This window comes from Falco naumanni, chromosome 1, assembly GCF_017639655.2.
Source record: "Falco naumanni isolate bFalNau1 chromosome 1, bFalNau1.pat, whole genome shotgun sequence".
Taxonomy (NCBI): Eukaryota; Metazoa; Chordata; class Aves; order Falconiformes; family Falconidae; genus Falco; species Falco naumanni.
In genome coordinates this window covers 76,188,592-76,208,958 of record NC_054054.1, presented here as the reverse complement: position 1 = coordinate 76,208,958, position 20,367 = coordinate 76,188,592, and the positions used below count along the sequence as shown (strand labels likewise).

The 20,367-nt window shown below is 45.1% G+C and overlaps 2 protein-coding genes across 4 annotated transcripts in view; both read right to left on the bottom strand.

Moving 5' to 3' along the window:
* Window positions 1–4,046: 4,046 nt before the first annotated feature.
* ERI1 (exoribonuclease 1) lies at window positions 4,047–15,779 on the bottom strand. 3 transcript variants are annotated; one of them, XM_040599969.1, is made up of 7 exons: window positions 15,649–15,779; window positions 14,627–14,802; window positions 12,057–12,267; window positions 10,609–10,692; window positions 9,828–9,937; window positions 7,466–7,580; window positions 4,047–5,604 (listed from the first exon to the last, which is right to left on the bottom strand). In XM_040599969.1, the coding sequence occupies exons 2-7, from the start codon at window positions 14,677–14,679 to the stop codon at window positions 5,362–5,364; spliced, it is 816 nt and encodes a 271-aa protein (XP_040455903.1). In that variant the 5' UTR covers window positions 14,680–14,802; window positions 15,649–15,779; the 3' UTR covers window positions 4,047–5,361. The 3 variants fall into 3 exon arrangements, with proteins under 3 accessions (XP_040455903.1, XP_040455881.1, XP_040455892.1); XM_040599947.1 differs by lacking the exon at window positions 15,649–15,779 and adding an exon at window positions 15,239–15,343; XM_040599958.1 differs by lacking the exon at window positions 15,649–15,779 and adding an exon at window positions 15,025–15,211.
* Window positions 15,780–17,196: 1,417 nt separating this feature from the next.
* The window catches only part of MFHAS1 (malignant fibrous histiocytoma amplified sequence 1), a 36,271-nt gene continuing 33,100 nt past the window's right edge, over window positions 17,197–20,367 (bottom strand). The window contains exon 4 of the transcript XR_005828795.1: window positions 17,197–19,385. The gene's annotated coding sequence lies outside the window, so the exon portion shown is untranslated. The remainder of the gene's footprint in view (window positions 19,386–20,367) is intronic.

Sequence of the window (20,367 nt, the reverse complement as noted above, 5' to 3'; positions counted from 1 at the left end):
TCCCAGTTTAACTAAGTGATCCCAGCAGCAGGCTAAGACTGCTGGACAATCTACAGCTTGTTTTCCTCCTTGACTGGTTTTCACAGAACCAGAGCAGTGTTGTCTGGAAAGGAATTGGCAAGGTCTTTCCTCCAGCTGCCCATTCGGAGCAGAGCTATCACGAACATGATGTCCGGGTGATGGCTCCACCTTCCCTCTCTGTGTGGGACAGCAGTATATGGCCATACTGTTCCTCAGATCGTGCTTAAATCCAGCCAAGCAGTGCAGAAGCAGTCAGGTACCCTCTCAGGACATGGCATCAGGCATCCCAAAAAGCCTGTTCCCAAAGGTCACTAACTGTATTAAACACTGAGATTATATGGATAGCTAGAAGCACACACCCGGCCCACCCTGCCTAGATCAGCTCATAACGCCACTTCTCCCTCCTTGTTAGGTTTCTATCATCTTAGTCCATATCTGCACGCGTGGAAATCAATCACAAACATTCAAGTATTTTCAAATGAGAAAGGGAGGCACTTTGAGTCTCATACTGCTGGCTGCTACACCTGTCTCTAAATGACATATAAAGCACTTCCATGCTGCCTAGAGCATAGGTCTTCAACTACTTATCCATTCAAACTATGAATTATTATAAAATAAAGAAAGGATCACAGCAAGGAGACCTCCAGATCACACTGATTGCAGTCATAAGTAAAAATCAGCGATGCCCAAGCAGGGTGTTTTGCTGAGCATGTAACTGTGTGGGTAGGTGGGTAGGTGTGTCACGCTTCGTGGCCAGCCTGCAGCCCAGCACCTGCGCAGCACCCCAACACTGGACACAAGCACGATGAAGCAATTCCTGCTTATTGGGACATCTCTGGCTCACAGAGATCCATTTGGCTACGTGTGCTCTTTAAAAGTCAACATCGCTGAAACAGAGAGCATAAAGAAGGTCAGAATCACCTGCAACTACCTTACCAATGCAAAATCATTACTACCATTCACTTCAAACAGCAAAAAAAACATGATTAGCAATAACTTAGCCAGGAAAGTTGGCAAAACCCCCTCACCATGTATCTACAAGCAGTGTCACAAGATTTACAATTAGCATGTGCGGTCATGACCACACCAAGTTAAGATCACGGGAGCATGGTACGTACGACTCACAGGGCACCCCTGAATTGAGTGGCCACAGAGGCCACAGCCAGCTGAGCCATACAACCATGTGCCTAATCAGAGCATGCCCAGAGGTCACCTCTGCCATTAAGAGGTGTCCCAGGCTCCTGTAATTCATTCATTCAAAAAAGCTCTTCCTCCGTGTGATGTGAGGCCACTTGGTGCAAAGCAGTCACACTCCTTTAAGAAGCACATCCCTGAAGCTACCTCGGGCTTTTCTCCCACAGAGCTCTCCAATTTAAAGAGGGCAAAAGACAAGTCAGTGCTGGAGGCTGTGAACGTGCAAAGACCAAACTTAGAAGGAACCCAAGAGAGAAGCAACTTACCCTCCTGCAAAGCCTCGTCTGCATCCATACTTGCAGATCAGCACCGCATTCTCCATGGGATGAGCAGGAAGGTCTTCTAAAACGAAGTGTTCCCTGCTCCCTACCGTGGCTGTTCGGCTCCGCCACAGCTCAATACAAGCCACAGCAGAAGCATGGACTGACCATCACCTGGCTACTTCACTGATCACCATTAGGGGAACCCTGGTAAGCTCTCACTGTCACCCACGGGGCTGTCAAATACAAAGTCCCTGAGGGGCCATGGATGGTCTTGCTTGTGACAGAATGATGTTCTATACATTGAGGCCATTTCATAGCCTCCAGCCAGCAACTGGGTCTCTTGACATCTCTACAGGCAAGACTTCCAATTTCTTTTTAAAGGGCTGTCGTCGTCGTCCCCCAGATTAAAAAGAGCATACAAAGATCTTGCCTAGCACCAACTTCTTTCCAGGGGAGGCAAAACTTCACCAACGGAAGAAAAAGGGAAGGGTAGGACTTAAAAAACAGCCTTGGGAACCATTGGGTGAGAGAAACTAATTGTCCCTTAGCAAAGCTGTGGTGAAAGAACGCTGCTTCCATAAGGTCACCAAAGAGCAGTGAAGGCCTGCAGTGAAGCACTGAGAGCACTCCAAGGGCATGACAGCCTCAGCTCAAGGTGAACCGAGGGTTGTTGTTTTTTTTTACTTATTTCCACTGCTGGGAGCAGCCCCCTCCTCACTGCATTGTTAATTTTCAACAGAATATGGAAGCAACAACAGCTACCTTGTTAAACTGAATTATTACTTTATAGTAAGACAAGCACAAACAGAAGCAGTTCCTATGGACAAACGACACTTGCCCCTGCATCCATGCCTCACTAGGAGGTTGATAGGAAACCACAAACTGTTGTGACTTCTTCCCCATACAGCTAGCAACATTTGCTCAGACATTTGCTCATTGAGACAGAGAGGTTATTATTGCTTTTTAACTTGCCCAAGAAACCTTTCTTCCCGTCTAACACAACCCCAAGATTCTATGAATCCCTCTTGCATTCACATAAATACATATTAAGAAAGCTACTTGAAAGGACTCATGTTGAAATTTGTCTGCAACTCCTCTGCTTAAAGTTTGCTAGTGTTTGCAGTAGCAGCAGAATTGCTCAAGTACAGCTCCTGAAACGTGAAATAAAAAAACCCCAACAAAACACGGCCTCTTGCTATATCAGCAGGATAATGTCTGTATGGTTGGGGTTTTTTCTGCATAAAAAGAAGATTGTTTCTTACATAGTTGTCTATGAATTTTTCCAGCATGGGATGATGACTCCTCTATTAAAAAAAAAGAAAAAATCATTACAGCAGAGATCCACTCAGTAAGGTTCTCTGGATGAACAAACAAGAAAAACATTGTTTGACTGAACACAAGCATCACTCCTGAAATCACCCATTTTTTCCCTCAGATGTCCCCTTCCCCTTTAGATACAGCATCCAGGAAAATTAATCTCTTTACTGAGCACTTGTGAAATAGTCATGAGATTTAAGCTACCTAGCCAAGGCAATGCTGCTAGTCCACCACAGAAGACTAATCATGGGCTGCTGAAGTAATCTCATGCTTATAGAGTGCATACAGTACCTGACATGTTAATAAATACCAACTTATTTCAGTCAGTTTGTTTACATTTCAAGTAAACCAACACTGATAAAATTCACTTAATCTGAAAAGCACAGAATCAAACATTCTGTGAGGCAAGTTACAGCTTACAGCTTGACATTAGTCCAACTTAGATAAAATAGTATCTGGAACGATTCTACTGATTTCTGCAACTCATTGATAAAAAAATACTCAAGCAGTAAACAGAAAACAATTACTATTTAACCCTTAGCTCAAAATATATTGTTGAAAATATTTAACACAAAGAAACAACTCCATACTTAAATGATTTAAAATTACAACAGCTCTTCACTTAAGAAACTTGTAGTATAATCTGTACAAATAAGGGCTGTGAGCCTACTTACAGACCTGTAAATAAAAGACTAGTGACAAAGTCTGTGATCCTGCCAGCACCTCAAGGGGAGATCTGCTGAGCTAGACTCAGTTTTATCATAGAAACCTGCATGACAGTAACTCAAAGACAAAAAAAGTAGATTACCATGGTTCTTCAGAAAAGAGGATACTAAGGTTGTCACAGCAAAAAGCAAATAACATAATTAATAATTTGCACAAAATATGGGCTGACAAATAAATGGTATTTTCGGAGTAAGCATATCAGAGATTTGGATTTTAACCTTCTGAAAATACATCAATTATTGCTAAGAAAGAAAGGAAACTGTGAAGTTCAACAAGATTCTACAAGTAGACAAGTATTTACTTTCAGAAGGAAAAGGAACATCGTTCTAAAGTACTTGTGGCTATCCAAATCTGCGACTCTAGAAAGAAAACTGCTTCCTTCCTACATGTGAAGGAAGTGAGAATTGACCAATACTTTGCTCTTTTACGTGAATTTAAAATGAAGTTTTCATGTTTCCATTGGTCGGATTTAACAGTCAGAAGAGCAAGGGGAGCTGGATGGAGTTTGATTAGCCAAGCAGTGAATGTTCTCAACAAAGCTTTATTACAAACTGGTTATTCTGTTGTATAACGTAAGTCGTAAGAAAGAATGAATGAATTATAACACAGGGATTAACAAACTAACTTTTTTTGGACTAAGAGCAATCAAAGTACATCACTTTTCAGAACAAACTATTTAATGCAAAGCTGATCACATTAATGTAGTTTGTAACAGCCCACAGAGACAAAGCAAATTAACACTTTGGCCTCTTTTGAGTACCATCTTATCTGGGGCCTAGGAAGAAAGCAGAAATTGTTAATAATTAGATGTGGCCTTTACTAAGAAAATCATATTAATCTTCCAATGTTAGATTTTGAGATAAAGGCACAGTTTCGTGGTGGCAGAGGCATGGGAAGGTACCAAAACAGTTGAGCGTGCTTTTAATTATGAACTAGAAGCTTCTTGTTTTGTTTTACATAACCACCACATAGCACAAACTTTTAAGGATCTGGCACGCTTTGTTACTTCACTTATTTTTAAGTCCAAATGGCTGACAATGTCTAAAAGCGACATTAAATGAAGCGCAGCTATGTGTGTAGCAGAAATAGGAGGTAACAAACCTCCTTCTCTTTTTATATACAGGTTAAAAAAAAATTACTATCATACTGCATTAATGGACTTTTTATTCAATAAACATCTCTTCTATTTGATGTGGAACCAAACATATCCCTTAAAGGAAACCAAAAAACCCAAACCCCAAACAACACAGTACTTCTCTACTGCTTTAGAATTGAATGTGCTCCCATTTTTCCTAGACTTCGTAAAAAAATCAACCAACCAAAAAAAACCCCAACCAAAATTACTAGCAGGAACTCCTAGAAGAGTGCCTTATCAGGACAGGCCAGCCCAGCTGCTTGCTATTTCAGTTCTTCCAGCAACGTCTTACTTGTGTGCAATGAATAATCAGATGCTAGATATCATTAGAGTATGGCATAGTGAATAAATACTACCCACAGGCTGGGGTGGAACAGCAGCGCACAGGCCCAATCAATCTTTGCATGTTTAAATTACATGTTTTTAAAAGCCAAACACTTTGCCTGGATTCCACATATCAACCTTACTGCATGAAAGGTTGCAAACAACAACAAAACCATCAGTATATAAAAAAACCCCGATGCTGTAACACAGGCTTCAAAGAGCAAAAAGCTTCCACGCTCCTCTTTATTTCAAGAGACTATTAGTTAAGGTGCTTTCAGATTCTGCATTGCAGACAGGTTGGCAGAGGTGGCTGTTTAATAAGCTCATAGCAGTCTTCAGCGGGTATCTGAGAGCAGCTGCGAAGGCAGAACCCCTGAGCTGCTAGTTTCTGTAGCGGGGCATTTGTGGAGCAGGGGCTCCCTCTAAGGGGGCTGAGGAGGAGACTGTCATAAGCTGTCCAGCATGCATTCTCTCGTTCACCCGCAGTTCACAGCCATCCTGTAGCATCCTTATAGCTATCCTTGCAATGTTCTTAGAGTCATCAAGTCCACTGTGAGGTCTCCCATCGTAATTCATGCCCAGCTTTTCAAGCATGATTGTCAGCTTGGTCTGGTTCCTAGGAACCTGATGGAGAAAGTGAACCACATTCAAGAATTAGGTTCTGTACCAAGTCCTTTTAATCTAACACAGTGCAGGAGAAACATATGCAGAATTTAAGTCTACGTAAGTCACATACTACTTTCATGTTGCCGTCTGTCAGATCACCAACAATTTAACTTCAAAGCACCTGGGTGAGACAGACACTCATTTTTACAGAAGAGACACAGTCAACAGGAGCTTGTCTAGACTCAGGGTAACGTCAAGAGCCTCTCGCCATAACCAGCACCAGCCCAAGATGCGCCAGCGCTGGCAACAGCGGAAGCCATGGCCTAGCTAGGTTTAATAAGCCTTATAAAAAGGAATTACCACCCAAAGTGGCATTGCAAAGGGAATTAGATTTTGGTTTTCCTTTTAAATGCTAGGCGATTAAAGAAGCACCAGGCTCCTGATTCCGACATCAAGCTTCTGAATGCCTCCGAATACCAGAGGAACAGATCAGCAGCACCTACAGCAGCCCACATTTACACGGATGACCAACAGCATTAACAGACAAGGAAGCTTAACTGACTTAGCCATGCAAACTGCTACACCAGCAAAAGCCCCAAGACCTGTCTTGATTAACCACTAAATATACATTTATTCTTTGGAAAGGTCAAAGAAAAACAGAAGGGTAATGTTAGAGGAAAACTTTAGTTTGCTGTCTCACTTGGGGTGGTTGGGGTGAGGGAACACAGAACATCACAAGTTCCAGGATACTGCACCATGCTGCTGGATTTAATAGGCAGAATGGCGACAACACGGTAGCCAAAAGCTGGCAATACACAACTCCAATAACATCCACACACAGGGCAGCAGAGACACACCGCAGGTTGTGGGATATTCCACAGGAAAGTTACAATTCCTTGACATTAGTTTTATCTATTACTTTTACTTAACAACAGACTCAATAGCAGCACAATAGCCAAGCAGAAGCACTGAACGACTAAAACCGCTACATTTGCATTTAATAATTAAAAAAAAAATTACAAAAAAACCCCAAACTGATTCTTTTTAAGTTACAATCTTCTTTGCCTTTGATGAAAAAGCACTCACTGCTCAACAGAGTAGGAAAAAAGAATGTGTCTAGGTTAAAGCTACAGGACTAACAAGACTGTTCTGCGCTCTAGCGTTTCCAACAGAAACAGTCACGCAGAGAAGGCACAACAGAGGGAGAAATGGAGTAACCCTGTAATATTTGCCCAGCACAAAGTAAAGGTCTTCTCTTACTAAATGTTAACCTCTTTCTTCCTAGTTTAGTACGAAAAAAATCCTTCAAAAGAAGATCATCACTAGGCTGAAATCACATTCAAACAAACCATTTAGTGTAGACTGAGTAGAAATTCAGTGCCATTTCCAATAACCCAGTGTACGGTAACCTGACAGCGAAAGAAAGCAGCAATAAGGGCCAGCACTGAACCTGGTACTACTTTTCTCTTGACAATTTGATTCCACTGTAGGTATGTCCGGGTAGTGGTATAAATTAGTTTTGTAGTGTATTACATGAAAATAGGGAAAAACGATAGAAAAAAAGTCAATACAGCCTTTCCAGCTGAACCACTCCAAGTCACAGTTGAACTAAGAGCGCTGGTATAACATTTTTACACAAACCTTCATGGAGCATCTCCTAATTCCTAAAACCAAGATTGAAATCAAAATGCTGTAGATTATATGATCTTCAATGAGTAAAGTGAGATCTGGGCATGAAGCACATTTGAAAACCAGGCCCCAGGCAACTAGTTTAGCTACTATAATTCTATACTATAGAAGTAAAGATGACAAGTACAACAGGTCATTCTAGACTTTTAAACCAAGTTTTCTGACAAGAGAAACAACGATTTGTACAAACCTTATAGAAGTTCCCATATGATTTGCGAATATTGATCCACTTTTTGGCAAAGGAAGGGTATTTGATATGGCTAATGCGGCACTGGATGTTCAAAAATTTACTCATATCCCAAGATCTTAAAAAGTCAAAAGAGAAAAACATCAGCAATACGTAATTCAGATGCCCTGCATTCTCCATATTGCACAGCTGTAGCACAAAAAGCTCCCTTGTCTTTGGCGATCAGTAGAAGGAAAACAGTTTAGGAAAAGCGCTTTTGCTATAGTCATGGTAAAAAATTTTTTAATATGCATTTTTTAATCATGGGGAAAACAAATAATGACACGAGCAAGATTTTCACTAGGATGGTTTCAGGTCCAGGATGGTTAATAATAGCATGCTAACTTCTCCACTTACCACATCTACACCAAAACCTGCTGATAAACTAGATGCTTATACAGCCCTTGGCAGAGCAAGCAACACCTTAAATTTTCCTGATTACTTGGATGCACATACATCTCTCTACTTAAAGGAGGTTATTGAAACAAGACTGTGCTTAGTTTTAGGAGGAAAGAGATCTTTATGGAAAGAAAATGAAAGCAGAACCCTATATACTTCTTGCCTACCTTCCTGAAAGGAACCACCCCAACGAGTTTGTAAGCTTCAAGCTAAAATAAAGCCTTTTTTCCCTCCTCTGGCAGCTGTCTACACAATCTCACCCATATGACAGAGATTTCACTGCACCTATTTTCCTTGAGGAATTTCATTGAAGGGATTCATCTGGAGGGGAATTCTAGGCACATTCTAGGCTCAATGCAACGAATCCTGCACCAGTTTTGCTTTAGCAGTATCTTTTTTTAATTCACTGTTGCTTCCAAAGATAGAAACTTAATCATAGGTAAAAAATTAGTGAAATAGCAGTATTTACCACAGTTCCTTAACTTAAAGTTGGAATGTGATTATTTTAACTCCGTATTTTTAAGGTGTACACAGACCTAAACTGTACACCTCAGGTCTTGTGTGACAGCTTTCAAATGGCTTCACTGTTCACATTGGACACAACCACATTTCAATTATATGGGTTCTTCACCAGAAACACCTGTGATTTATAGTTGTCATCCAAATCTTCAGGAATTTCGAGAAGAAAAAGTCTCACGGCCAAAACAATTGGCCCACTTGCTAAGTTGGGTTAGTTAAAAAAATGCTTTTGCTATGTATCCGTTCATCTCCTATGACCGTTATTTTTCAAACCACTCATATTATACACTAGAATATTTACATGTTTTACTTAACAGAAGTGTCAGGAAGTCATGCTAAAGACCCCCCATGCTCTTTTTTCATAAACTCCAGTTTTATTTTGGGGTTCATCTCTCTTTGGTTCAACACAGTCATTGTAACAGAGCAGCACAGGGTTGCATTTTTTTAATCCAGCACAGGAGAAGACCTACTCCAGGCAAACAACAGGCATAGCAACACGAAAATGCATCATTCACCTCCACACAGCTAACGTTAAATACTCCCTCTCCTACTGAAATCCCTCATTCCAAGAGAAGGATGAAAGCAGACATGTTAACAGAATAGTAATGTTTCACAGCTAAAAGGCAAACATCACCCAGAGAAAAATTCCCTGGCCAGTGCAACATAAGATAAGGTTCAAACAGTTATCTTTCATCATATAACAAAGCTAAGATCACAAGAACAATGCTGCATCACAGATGTATCTAGATCTCCAGATCTGTTCGCTCTGCAGTCATTAGGGGATTTCATTTTCCACGCAGACCTTGTGAGTGAGCAAAGTCAGGTGGCAGTGCAAGGACTAGTCAGTCTCTCACACACAAAGCTCGCCAAAGGTGGGACCCACCAGTTCCACAGTCCTCTAAGCCAAAGCAGAGAGCTTTCTGTGCCAGCCATTGCTCCTTGCTTGACAAACAGCATAATCCATTGTTGCTTTCTGGCAAAATATGCCGGGTGTATTAACAGTAACACTAATACACTTAGGATACAACACAACCCCCACACATCTCTGAAACCTCAGATTCAGGACAGCATAGGAGTTGCTTAGAACTGAAATTGCACAAGATTATTTTCAGGTATGGTGTTCTATATGAAAGCTAGATGTAAACAGAGAATTACAACAACAAAGGATAAAAAGCCTGTTTAACATCATTTAGTTGCATAAAGCACGCCAGGAAAGAAACAGTGCCCTCTAATGGATTTAAGCTTCGTTTCAAATTGTTTAGTTCAGCTTTTCCAATTTTCCCAAAAGCTAAAATTGTAATAACGTGGCACAATGACAGCGTCGTGATCCACCTTTAAAAATACTCTCACAAAGATTAAACACTGTTTTGCCGTTTTAGATCGTGCTGAAGGTTGCATAAGGACATACCCATCTGTTAACATGCAATAGCTATACTTTGTTCCCAGTTCACGCTGTCTCATCCACTCTATGACGTTCTGCAGAACTTGTGGAAATGTATCAGCTTTATCAACGATGTCCTAAGAGAACCAAAAAAACCAGAAGTGAGGAACATTTTGTCAGAAAAAACACCCAGCATGAAGTGTAAGAATTATATTGGTATATAGGCACTCACTAGATCATTCACAAAGTTGGCTTCACAAAAATCTTTAGAAATAGATTACACATTAAAATAAGCAGACAATTGGACAGATTTTTCTACACTGGGGAAGAAAGAAAAAAAAAAAAAAAGGCACCACAAAAGCACTACTAAAAGAGCCAGCCTCCAAACGGCAACTATGAAGGTAACAAGGTTAGTCAGCTGTTGAACTTGGATTAAAACCTTTGAGCTTGTTTCCCAGGCTCCTGGCTCAAGTCACTTAATCACAAACCGTTCCCGTTGTAAGACTCTAAATTAGAATAAAGATCTTGGAAGAGGAACTGATGCAATTCAAAAGGTGCTTTCCTCTGCTAAAGATTATGCTTCTACACATGGATTACAAAGTGAATCCTTTTCCCTACAGCTCCTTACAGACACCTAAGTGACTAATTTAGTGAAATCAATTCTGATAACTGGGAGGGGGAAAAAAAACAAGATTAAGAGAACAAGCCTTACAGAAAAATTGCCATGAAAGATTACCAGCCTGAAAACATCAACACCACATATTATTTTTTTTGACATTTTTCCTGAACAAACAAAAGTGCAAATTACCTGGGTGATTCCTGTCAGACTGATACAGAATTTTGAAAGCTTGGGATTAATCTCTGGCTTGACGTATTGCTGAAAGGTATCCTCCTGTAATAAAAGAATTAAACACTCAGCAGCAGCACACTACGTAGCCCACCAGGCAACTTCTTTGGCTTGCCCATAGCCAAAAGGCAATAGCGGCTACTTGTCCAGCTGGAGGCAAAAGGAGTGTGTACCTCCTGAGCCACTATGATCCTCCTCATTGGCCATCATGAGATTCCTAGTGGGATGAGTGGATGGATGGCTTTCCAACCAGAACACATCCTTCCTCTCAGCCAGTAGACACCAAAGAGCAGAGGCGCAGATGTAAGAGGGGAGAAGGACAGACTACAATGAAGGGGAGGATCTGGGAAAAGGAGAGGATGAGTAAAGAGAAAACAGAAGTGAGGGGCACGAGCAAAGCCTGATGGTTTTTAGGTGGCGTCTCTAAAGGCTCACCTGTAATTCAAGGGTGGCAACCGGCTGCACATCTCAGAGGCTGCATGCAAGTCATACACCTCTGGATGCCAGCCAGCCAGCAATAAACAGAATAACCTCACTCTGGGAAACTGAGCAGTACAAGAGTGAAAACTACATGCAAGTTCCATGGAAAAAAGAAAGCCCCAAATACCTGCTGCTATACAAACCCCTTTGGATAGAGGAAAAAACCCACACTGTTTCCTACTACTCTAAAGGTCATAAACCAGCCTTGGTAATCTGCACAATCCTCTTTCTGCATTAGTCACACATGCAGCTACAGTCTAATGTAGCATCACAGCGATTCCTGGAAACCCTCCTCCTCTTAAAAGTTCTTCATAAATGAACCATTAGTCAGAGGTGCGTGCGCCGAGTCACTCAGTTTCAGTTAGACAGCATGTAGTTCTTCCTAAAGGAAAGCTGTACGGGAACAGAGCACTTGAGGCTGCCAAATGCCTACTAAGTACGTTTAAAATCAGGTTACACAGCTGTCAACCTGTCAGGTACGTTGTGGAAATAGTCTAGCCTGCCAAGAAGTAGAGTTCACTTAACCTTACTTTCTAGGGCCCTGCATTAGTCTCTTCTAGACTGCCTCACACAGGACTACAGAATTTGCTAATCCTTGTTTATGATGAGTCCCTAGGGTCCTAGAAATAGCTCTGTGGATCTTAAAGCAAGGAAAGAAGTGGTGTGTGTGTGTGAAGGATGACTGAGAAACTAAAAGTCCCTCATATCAACAGAGGGAGTCAACAGCAGGAGCATCATCTATTCCAGATGCTTTAAGAATAGAAAAAAAGTTTTGTTTGTATGTAAGAGGCACAGAGGATAGGTCTTTATGGAAAAAAAACCAAAGCTATTTTTAAGTGAAGTTCAAAATCTACCTAAAAACTAATCTAGACTTTCTAAAGCAAAGACAGTGGAGGACAGCATACCAACACGGTCATTAGATTACTTACTATTTCCAAGGTACGTGTGTTTAGTAAGACAATAGGAAACTCAATTATTTCATGTATGAACTCAGGTGGGTTTCCTTCTTCACATGTTGCTTCAAAGTCAACAACACAGATGTAGTCATAGCAGCTGCCTCCATTAATGGGTTCCTTCTGCATCAGCTTCTGTTTCTTGTAATAGTTTTTCAGTCTCTTTCTCAGCACATCTTTCACTCCTCTAAAGAGATAAGGAAAGTGACAAAGATCACACTCTGCTTTAATTATTTCACCACTGTAGAACTGAAGCTGTATTTAACATTTTAAAGTTCATAATTTATTAATCTCATTTTGAACACCAGCACTTACGAAGTCTGGATTGAACTTTACCATAGAGTTCATGATCCATTATCTGGGATGATGCAGAGGCTGGGATAGCCCCTGACAACTAACACATCTAGATAATATCGTATTTGGGGACTGACTGGGAAGCACAGCGCAGAGACACTCTGCAGTCACCTCCAGCTCTGCAAGGCCCAGTAGCCAAAGCCTTTGCAAAGGCCAGTCCTGTAGATTGCTCCTAGATGACCTCTGTCCCTGGAATCAGCACTGCTTTACCTGTATTTCCCTGTGCCCTCTGCCTGAAGTGACTGATGCCCGCAGTGGCACAGATAATGCAGAATCCAGCTAAAACGCCCACATTTAAAATTAGTCTAAATTTAAAATTTATCTTGAATATCTCCATTAAAGTACTAGAGATTTCAGTTGTCAGAAGAACTTCCTCATCAAGATCCTGCTTTTCAGGAGGTTTGTGGCTAACAAATTCACAGAGGCAAGTGATTAAAGTTACCCTCAGCATCTTTTTAATACAAACTTTACCATATGCAAGTACAGGTGCCAGAACTGCTACGTACCAAAACAGAGCTGAATAAACAAGGATAATTTCCTCTTTGAAGGAAGTTACTTTTTAAATTACACATTGCAAATGAAATCACATGAGCCATAAGAGCTACCTGTACCAAATTGTATTATCAGAAAAGCAGCCCACTGATCCACAAGGAAAAACTGGTATCAGACTGTTAAAACCTGCATTTGAGAATATCACTTTCTTCTGCAAACACAGACAACTTTTTCACTCTGGTTTATTAATCTAGTTTAATTCAATGACCAGTTCATTCAAAGTTGAGACAGTAATGGGAGCTGATAGAGGGGAAAACTACCTTTTTCTTCATCAAACCTCTAACAGCAGTTGAAAGAGGAGATGACTTGCTATCAAAATAACCAAGAGAAAGGGTGGTGTGTGGCAATCTGCTCAAGTCACTACATTAGAGGCAATGCACTATTTGTTTACACGTGAGGCATATTCTGACCAACTTCACTGAATACATTGACAAAAGTCTAGCTTAGCTAAAAAAAAAAAAAAAAGTTTAAAGCTTTCTGCATTCACAGCTGAACAAAAAACACAAATAGAAAATTAATAACCTAGGAAAAAGCCACAAACACACATCATTTACTATTTGAATTTTGCTTTTTATTTTTAAATCAGTTACTGCTGCATAGCTGTACAAATCTAACCTCTTTTACCAAAAATTTTATTGGGCAATGATAAAACTTTTTCTTCCCGAGGAGCTAAATTCATTGAACCAGAGGAGGAATTAACTATACAGACAGATGAGGTGGAGGTAGCTGGCTGCACTTCCCACCCTCAATTTCTTTTTTTTATTTCATTCTGTTCAAATGAATCTTTGTTCCTTTCTTTTTTTTCCCCCGCTCTGAACATCCTCTCTCCTACAGCAGTCTTCTCTAAAAAGATATATTTCTCCTTTCAGACTCCATCTCACCTTTCATATTCCCGCTTCTTCCAGAGCAGTAGCTTCTCACTTTGGTAACTCCCTGCCACTGCTACTTCCAATAGAAACACCACGCTTTATTCTTCCCAACTGACTTTCTTCTCAACATCTCAAATTTGTCTGGCCACAGCAATATCTAAAGGTCTTGCAGGTCATTTCTGGTAGAGCAGGAGCCACTCTCTATATTCCTAGCACCTTCCTACTCAGTGAGCACAAATCCAGTTTATAATACACTCACCTATTCATATTATTCTATCACATCCATTCAGATTAACAAACTCTCCCATCTAAAGGTACCTGTCCTCTGCATTAATTAAATTCTGAGCCCTATCACCATAGGGGTTCTGGCCCATATCCAACCTGCACTGGATACATTAAATAAAAATACCTATGTCCTGAAGCGAGTTTCTGTACACCGAAGGTCTGCAACACCACCCGAGAACCCAGGCAGTTTTTCCCCCCCCTTGACCAAAAACATGTCAAGAAGCACCCTACAATCACACACTATTTTGTTTCTTTGTGCTACCAGTTGAGACAGCACTTCTGGTAACATTTCTGATACATTTCTGATGACACATTAACCAGTATCACATGCACTAATCCTACAACAAAAGCCCAACATAAAACAACTGGCATTTGATGGCGTATCTGCTTTTTGGTTTGGCGTGTGTATTGGAATTTTAAACTAATCATCCCTTACGGCTCTACTGCTCTCAAAAATAAATCAGAAGGTTTACAAATAAGCCTAACCTGGTTTCAAGCTTGAACTCTGCAAGTTTACTTCTGAGCTCATCTCTGGTCATTCTGTTGATACAACCATTGGTTATGGCAATTTCTTTGTAAACTGGATCACTGAAGTCATGCGAACCGGCAGTTGAGTTTTTCCCATTAGTTTCTTGATCACCGATTCTACAATGCTGCCTACCCTAAAAGAGAAATCTGGAAGTCATTTAAGAAGGTCAAAACAAGAAGCCAGAGCATTAAAATGTACACATTGTTTCGGCACCAAAACGCAGTGAAGCATCACATCTGGTGACCAAACTGAGCAAACTGGGGTACAGCTGGGTAAGCAAATGCCTGCCGCAGCCTGCCCTGGAACACGGTTTTCCCCAAAATCGAGACACTAAAGGGGGTACAAGCACACACACACCAAGTCACGCCAAACAGCGGCTCTGAGACAAAAACCGAACGTGTGTCCCCGTTGCCACGGGGAAGTTGTCTGGTCTGAGGTGGAGGGGCCTTGACCAGTGCCAAGATTTCTCTCGACACGTTCGTTAACGCAAATCGGTACCGATTCTGACACACACACACGGACAGACGCCCAACACGCGTAAAGCAAAGAACGGGAAGAGGAAAACCCACGGGCGCTCTGGCGCTAAACGGTTATTCGCAGCATTGGCGGGGCGAGCGCACGGCGGCCCAGCCCAGCCCCCCCACCCCGGGCCCGCCGCCGCATCCCCCCCGGCCCGGGGCGCAGACGGAAGGGCCTGTGGCCCCCCGCCCCCGGCAGCCGGCCCGCCCGGGCAAGCCGCGCAGCGCCGCCCCCGCACCGGGAACCGCCGAGCCCGGGGCAGGGCGGGGGCGACGCGCGGCCGCAGCAGCGCGGGCTCCGGGCCGCCATGGGCGCCGCGGCCGGGCCCTGCGCATGCGCGGGGAGGAGGCGGCGGCGGGCCGGGGGCGCTGGCGCATGCCTGGCTCGGCCACCGCCGGCCGGCTCCGGCTTGGGCTCCGGCTCGGCCGCCTGGCGCCTCCCGCCGCCGCGGCGCACTCACCGGCGGGCAGACGGCGGGGGGCGGGCGGCGCCGGCGCCTCGTAGGGGGCAGCCTGCGGGCGGTTCTCCTTCTGCTCCTCCATGGCGGCGGCGGCAGGAACGGCGGCCCCTCGGGGGGCGGGGAGAGCGCGGGGCCCGCCCCTGGGCGGAGGGCGGCCCCGCCACCGCCGCCTGCCCCCTCGGCGGGCCGCTGCGCGGCGGGGGGCTCCGGTGCCGCCGGCTGCCGCCTGCCCTCCGCGGGGTACGGCGATGCCGCAGGTGCCCGCGCCGCCTCGCCCCTGCCCGTGCCGGCGGGCTCACGGCAGCCCCGGGGCCCGGTCCTGCGCCTTCCCGCCGGGGCTTGCGGCCTCCCGCCGGGTCACGGCAGCGCTCTGGAAGCTCTGGCTGCGTTATGTGGGAACCGCACCGGGCAGCCACCTTGTGGGAGAAGGCTGAGCGCGCAGGGCTCCCTAGGCACGGCCCCGCGGGGGCAGGCGGGCCCCTGCAGCCCGCCGGCGCCATGCAGCCCACCCGAGCCAGCCGGGGCCATGCAGCCGCCTGTCCCTCCCTGCCCCGGGAAGCTGCCCCCCCACGCCCTTCCCTGATCCCTTAGTGCGGCACCCGGGCAGGGAGGGCTGGATGCCCCCAGACACCTGTGAGCCCTGCGGGTCTCCTCAGCCAGCAGGCACAGGCTAAAGGGAGGAGGGCCTCTGTCCATCAGGGGCCAGTTAATTTTCTGCTGGTGCTTCCCAAAGCCCTGGCGCGCAGTCCAGGCACATCCTCAGAAATTTCCCTTCTGTCCCTCAGTGATGGAGGCCAACACATACATGGCACCCACCTGATTGATGCAACCACCCCAACACCTCCACGTAACAGCCTGGCATCTTCTCAACCGCCCTGCCGTGGCCAGGGCCCAGCCACCTGCACTGAGCCTTGCCTCCCATCTTGTTGCAGACGCTGCCATTCCTTCTCCTAGGAATTGAGCACAGCACAATCGCTGTGCTCAGTGGGGCTGCCACGGGGCTCTGTCTTGTCTGCTCCTCCAGACAAGAGTGGTGATGGAAATGGGGTTACACAGCTACTCAGGGCTGTGTGGAAGGGGACTTGCTCCCTACTTTTAGTTCACCCTCCTGGCAACTAACACCCCTGTTGGCAAGCAGAGGGCCATCTGCCTGACTGCACTCTCCTGTGAACAACATGGCGCTTGAGCAGAGTTCACAGGGAACCAAGCTTGACAAGAAAGCAAACATGGTACCAGTAAGAACCACTGAGCTGGCCGCACAAACCCACAAAACACCCTAAACACAGTAGGGAAAATGCTGTTTCCCAGAAATCATCTGTCTTACTGGATTGGGCAATGGTTCACAGATATTGGTGCAAACAAGGGGCTCAGATTCACTCAATGCCAAATCTTGACCATTTTGTGAGTCATCTGCTAACTGCTCCTAAAAGCTCTGGCTCCTGGATTTAGAAAACCCCGGATCTATGGTTAAGCGCAGCCCCTTCCAGAGGCAGGACCCAAGGAGGCACTGGAAGAGGAAAAACAAATCAAACAGCCAGGCCTCTCCTTGAGATCGAGATCACTTTTATTTTCAGTTGTTTTGGCGAGGATGTGTGGGCAAGTGTGGGTGTGGTGCGCGTACGTCTGGGCATGCATGTGTGTGTGCGCAGAGTCCTGCCCAGTGATGTAGATTATATGAATACCTGCAATTACAGTCCATGAACTGAGCCATGAAGTGCGTGATGGGTGCTACACTGAGGCCCACTTGCTAGCCTCTTCTTGTGCTTACTGCAGTGCAGCATCTCCACCTCCCCGCACTGCCATTCCAAGGACGCCAGCCCAAGATCCCATCCAAAGGGTGCGGGAGGAGCTGAGCTCCAGGATCTGGCTCTGCAGGAGTGAGCCGGTGGGTTTTCACCTCACTTAGTGAGCTCTTAAATACCATTTGCAGTTCCCTTTAACACAACCATAAATGTCTCCTCACAGTGAGGAGCCCCTACTGCTCTGACAAACTTCAACTACCTCAGAGGTACAAAGGGAAGAGAACACGGACCCCATGTAAGCTCTGGTACTACAGCACAGCCAAGCGTGTCTTGGGTTCCTGGGAAAGCAGCACCCAAATATGCTACTGAGTTTCCACAGCCACCATGGAACTGTAGCATGGGGGATGCTGCAAGGGAAATGACCCGTGCTTCTGCAGCCCCCAGCCTCTTCCATCTGACTTGAGAGACCACAAGGCAGGTTAAATCCCAGTCTGGCCTCTATTACTGTTTAACTTTAAAGCTGAATTCCCCAAGCTCAGAGCAGAGACAATGCAGAAAGAACAGCATTGCCACAAAAGACTAGTCAAATGCATCCTGGCCTTGTGGCAGGCTGGAAACAATCTTACTTCTCTGAGCTTTCTGCCTTTGGCACAGTTAAAGCAGAGGTGTCCCATCACCCAGGAGCCTCTGCAGTTGCCAGAGGCCTCCAAGTACCCCTGCAAGCCCCAAGATGAGCTAGCATCACCCATCGGTCTCCCTCTACCTCAACAGATTTGTGTGCTGCTTAGGGACGTGCAATTTGTCACGTTACACAGACCCAGCAGAAGGCAAAGCTGCTATCCTGGGAGTTTCACTTGGACGGATGCAGGTTTGAATCCCAGGCTTTGCTTCAGAGCATAATACAAGGTATTCCAGGACATGTTCCAGCTGCTGAAAGTCCTGCAGTGCACAGCAACTTGCCAGCTCTGCTTCCAAACCTGTCTGCACCTGTTTCAGCAGGAAATCAACTGGTCAACAAGTAAGGGGTCTGCAAACCAATGAGCAAAACCAGCACAGTCCTCTTGTGTGAAGTAGGCATGTAGTACCAGGAGATTCTCCTCCTGTTCCAAAGGGGTTAAATGCACTGTCAGCTCCACAGGGAGACAACCGATGCCCCAGTCCTCTCTGCCCTCTTCATAACACACTTTCAAGTAAAGGTTGCAGGGTGCTCTGCAGAGGTCTTAGTCATTTCTAACAGTTCAGTAACTCTCCAAGCAGGGAAAAGAACAGGAATATAATACATGCTCTGAACTCAGTTACCTCTGCTCTTAGGGCACTGCCTTCAAGCCCTCTTTCCTTGTGGCTTGACTCATGAAAAATTACATATCCTTCAAAAATACAAGGCCCTCATCCCTGGGGCTCAGGGATGTTAAATGGGGTCTAAGAGGCAGGAGCTCAGCAAAGGGACACTGTGTGCAGAGGATTCCAGGATGCATCCTTAAAAGAGAGCGACAGCAAAATCAAAAGGACTATCAGCCACTTGGCTTGGTTCTGCACAGATCTCCCACCTGGCAGTTGCAAAGAGGAGATGTTTCTGAACTGCATAGAAAATTAAATGGCTTTTGCATATTAAAAAAATACAGATGAAAACACAGTTACACCAGTTACTAAACAGTGGGCGGATGAGTGACCACCATTTCATATTAAATAGACCCAACTAGATTGATCTCCATACTGCCACACTCCCAGCATTACGGCTTCAGTGCACAGAGCAGACCGAGTGCCTGCAAAGGCCAGGTACGCGCTGAGGTGACATGCCCCAGCAGGAGGGCTGCGGTCCCAAGGAGCAGGCTGTAAGACATCTTCTCTGTCCTCTCACTCCTTCAATGCTCATGCATCCCAGACCAGATGGGTGCACTGGGAAACAGGCCTTAGGCTGGAAAAGGATTCCAGTTTGTGGTTTCTTTACAATGTAGTTTCCACGCAACGTCACAGCAACAAATTGCTAGTTTCTTCCTATGGAGAACGGAAAAAGAGAGAGGTGAGTAGCAGCAAAGAGAAGGCCGCCCAGCATGGGAGGTGACAGTAGGGAATGCTCTAACACAAGTTCTGACTGTATCAGGGCCCTTCATGTCTCATGGGCAGCAAGACTCAGGACAAGGGAGTTTCCCAGCACTACTCCTGACACCACTCAAAAATCTCACCCCCCTTTCACTCCTTCCAGCCACCATAGGCAATTTCTAGTCCCCAATTTATCTACAGCGATCCAGCAGCACAATCAATTAATGCTTCTCACTGACATATGAAAGGTTCAAATGCCCGCTGCCAGAGGTGACAGGTCAACACATGAAATCTGAGCCATGCTCTCTGCCCAGCTGGAATGATACCCTGAAGAAATGCGGAGCTGACTGAGCTGCCAGCTTTTATTTGGCAGCTCTCCCCCCGTGAAGTGAGACACAGTGGCTTAATTTCTTCCACCTGGCCTCCACAATCTCCTGCTAGAGTGGATTCTGCCCTGCATTTCCCAGTGTCAAGTTCCTGCCAACGGGATATTTGCAGCCCTGTACACAAGGCTGGTATTTGAAGGCCCAGAAGCCAGGGGAACCGTCACCCATACAACAGCATCGGGTCCCAGTAGGATGCACATCACTGTCTTGCACTAGTTGGAGTCCTGGCCAGCCTGCATCCCGGTGGAGACAGCCTGCCGACCAGTATCACCCATCCCATGTCTGCCATCACAGCCAGAAGGGTTAAGAGAGTTACGTTAATTTAAGCATTTTAAGGCCCTCTCTCACAGACCTCCACCCTGGGATCCTGGCTCTGGAAATGCCAGTCTCCTATTTGATTTAAACAAAATCTAATATTGCACGGAGCAGGACTCATACAGCCCAGTTATCAGGGCTCAGCTGCAGGGCACAAACTGACAGCAGCACCTTAGAAGTCCTCAAAACCACCTAGTCAGGACTGAAACCAGCACTGTGGTGCCAGTGCTCGGCCT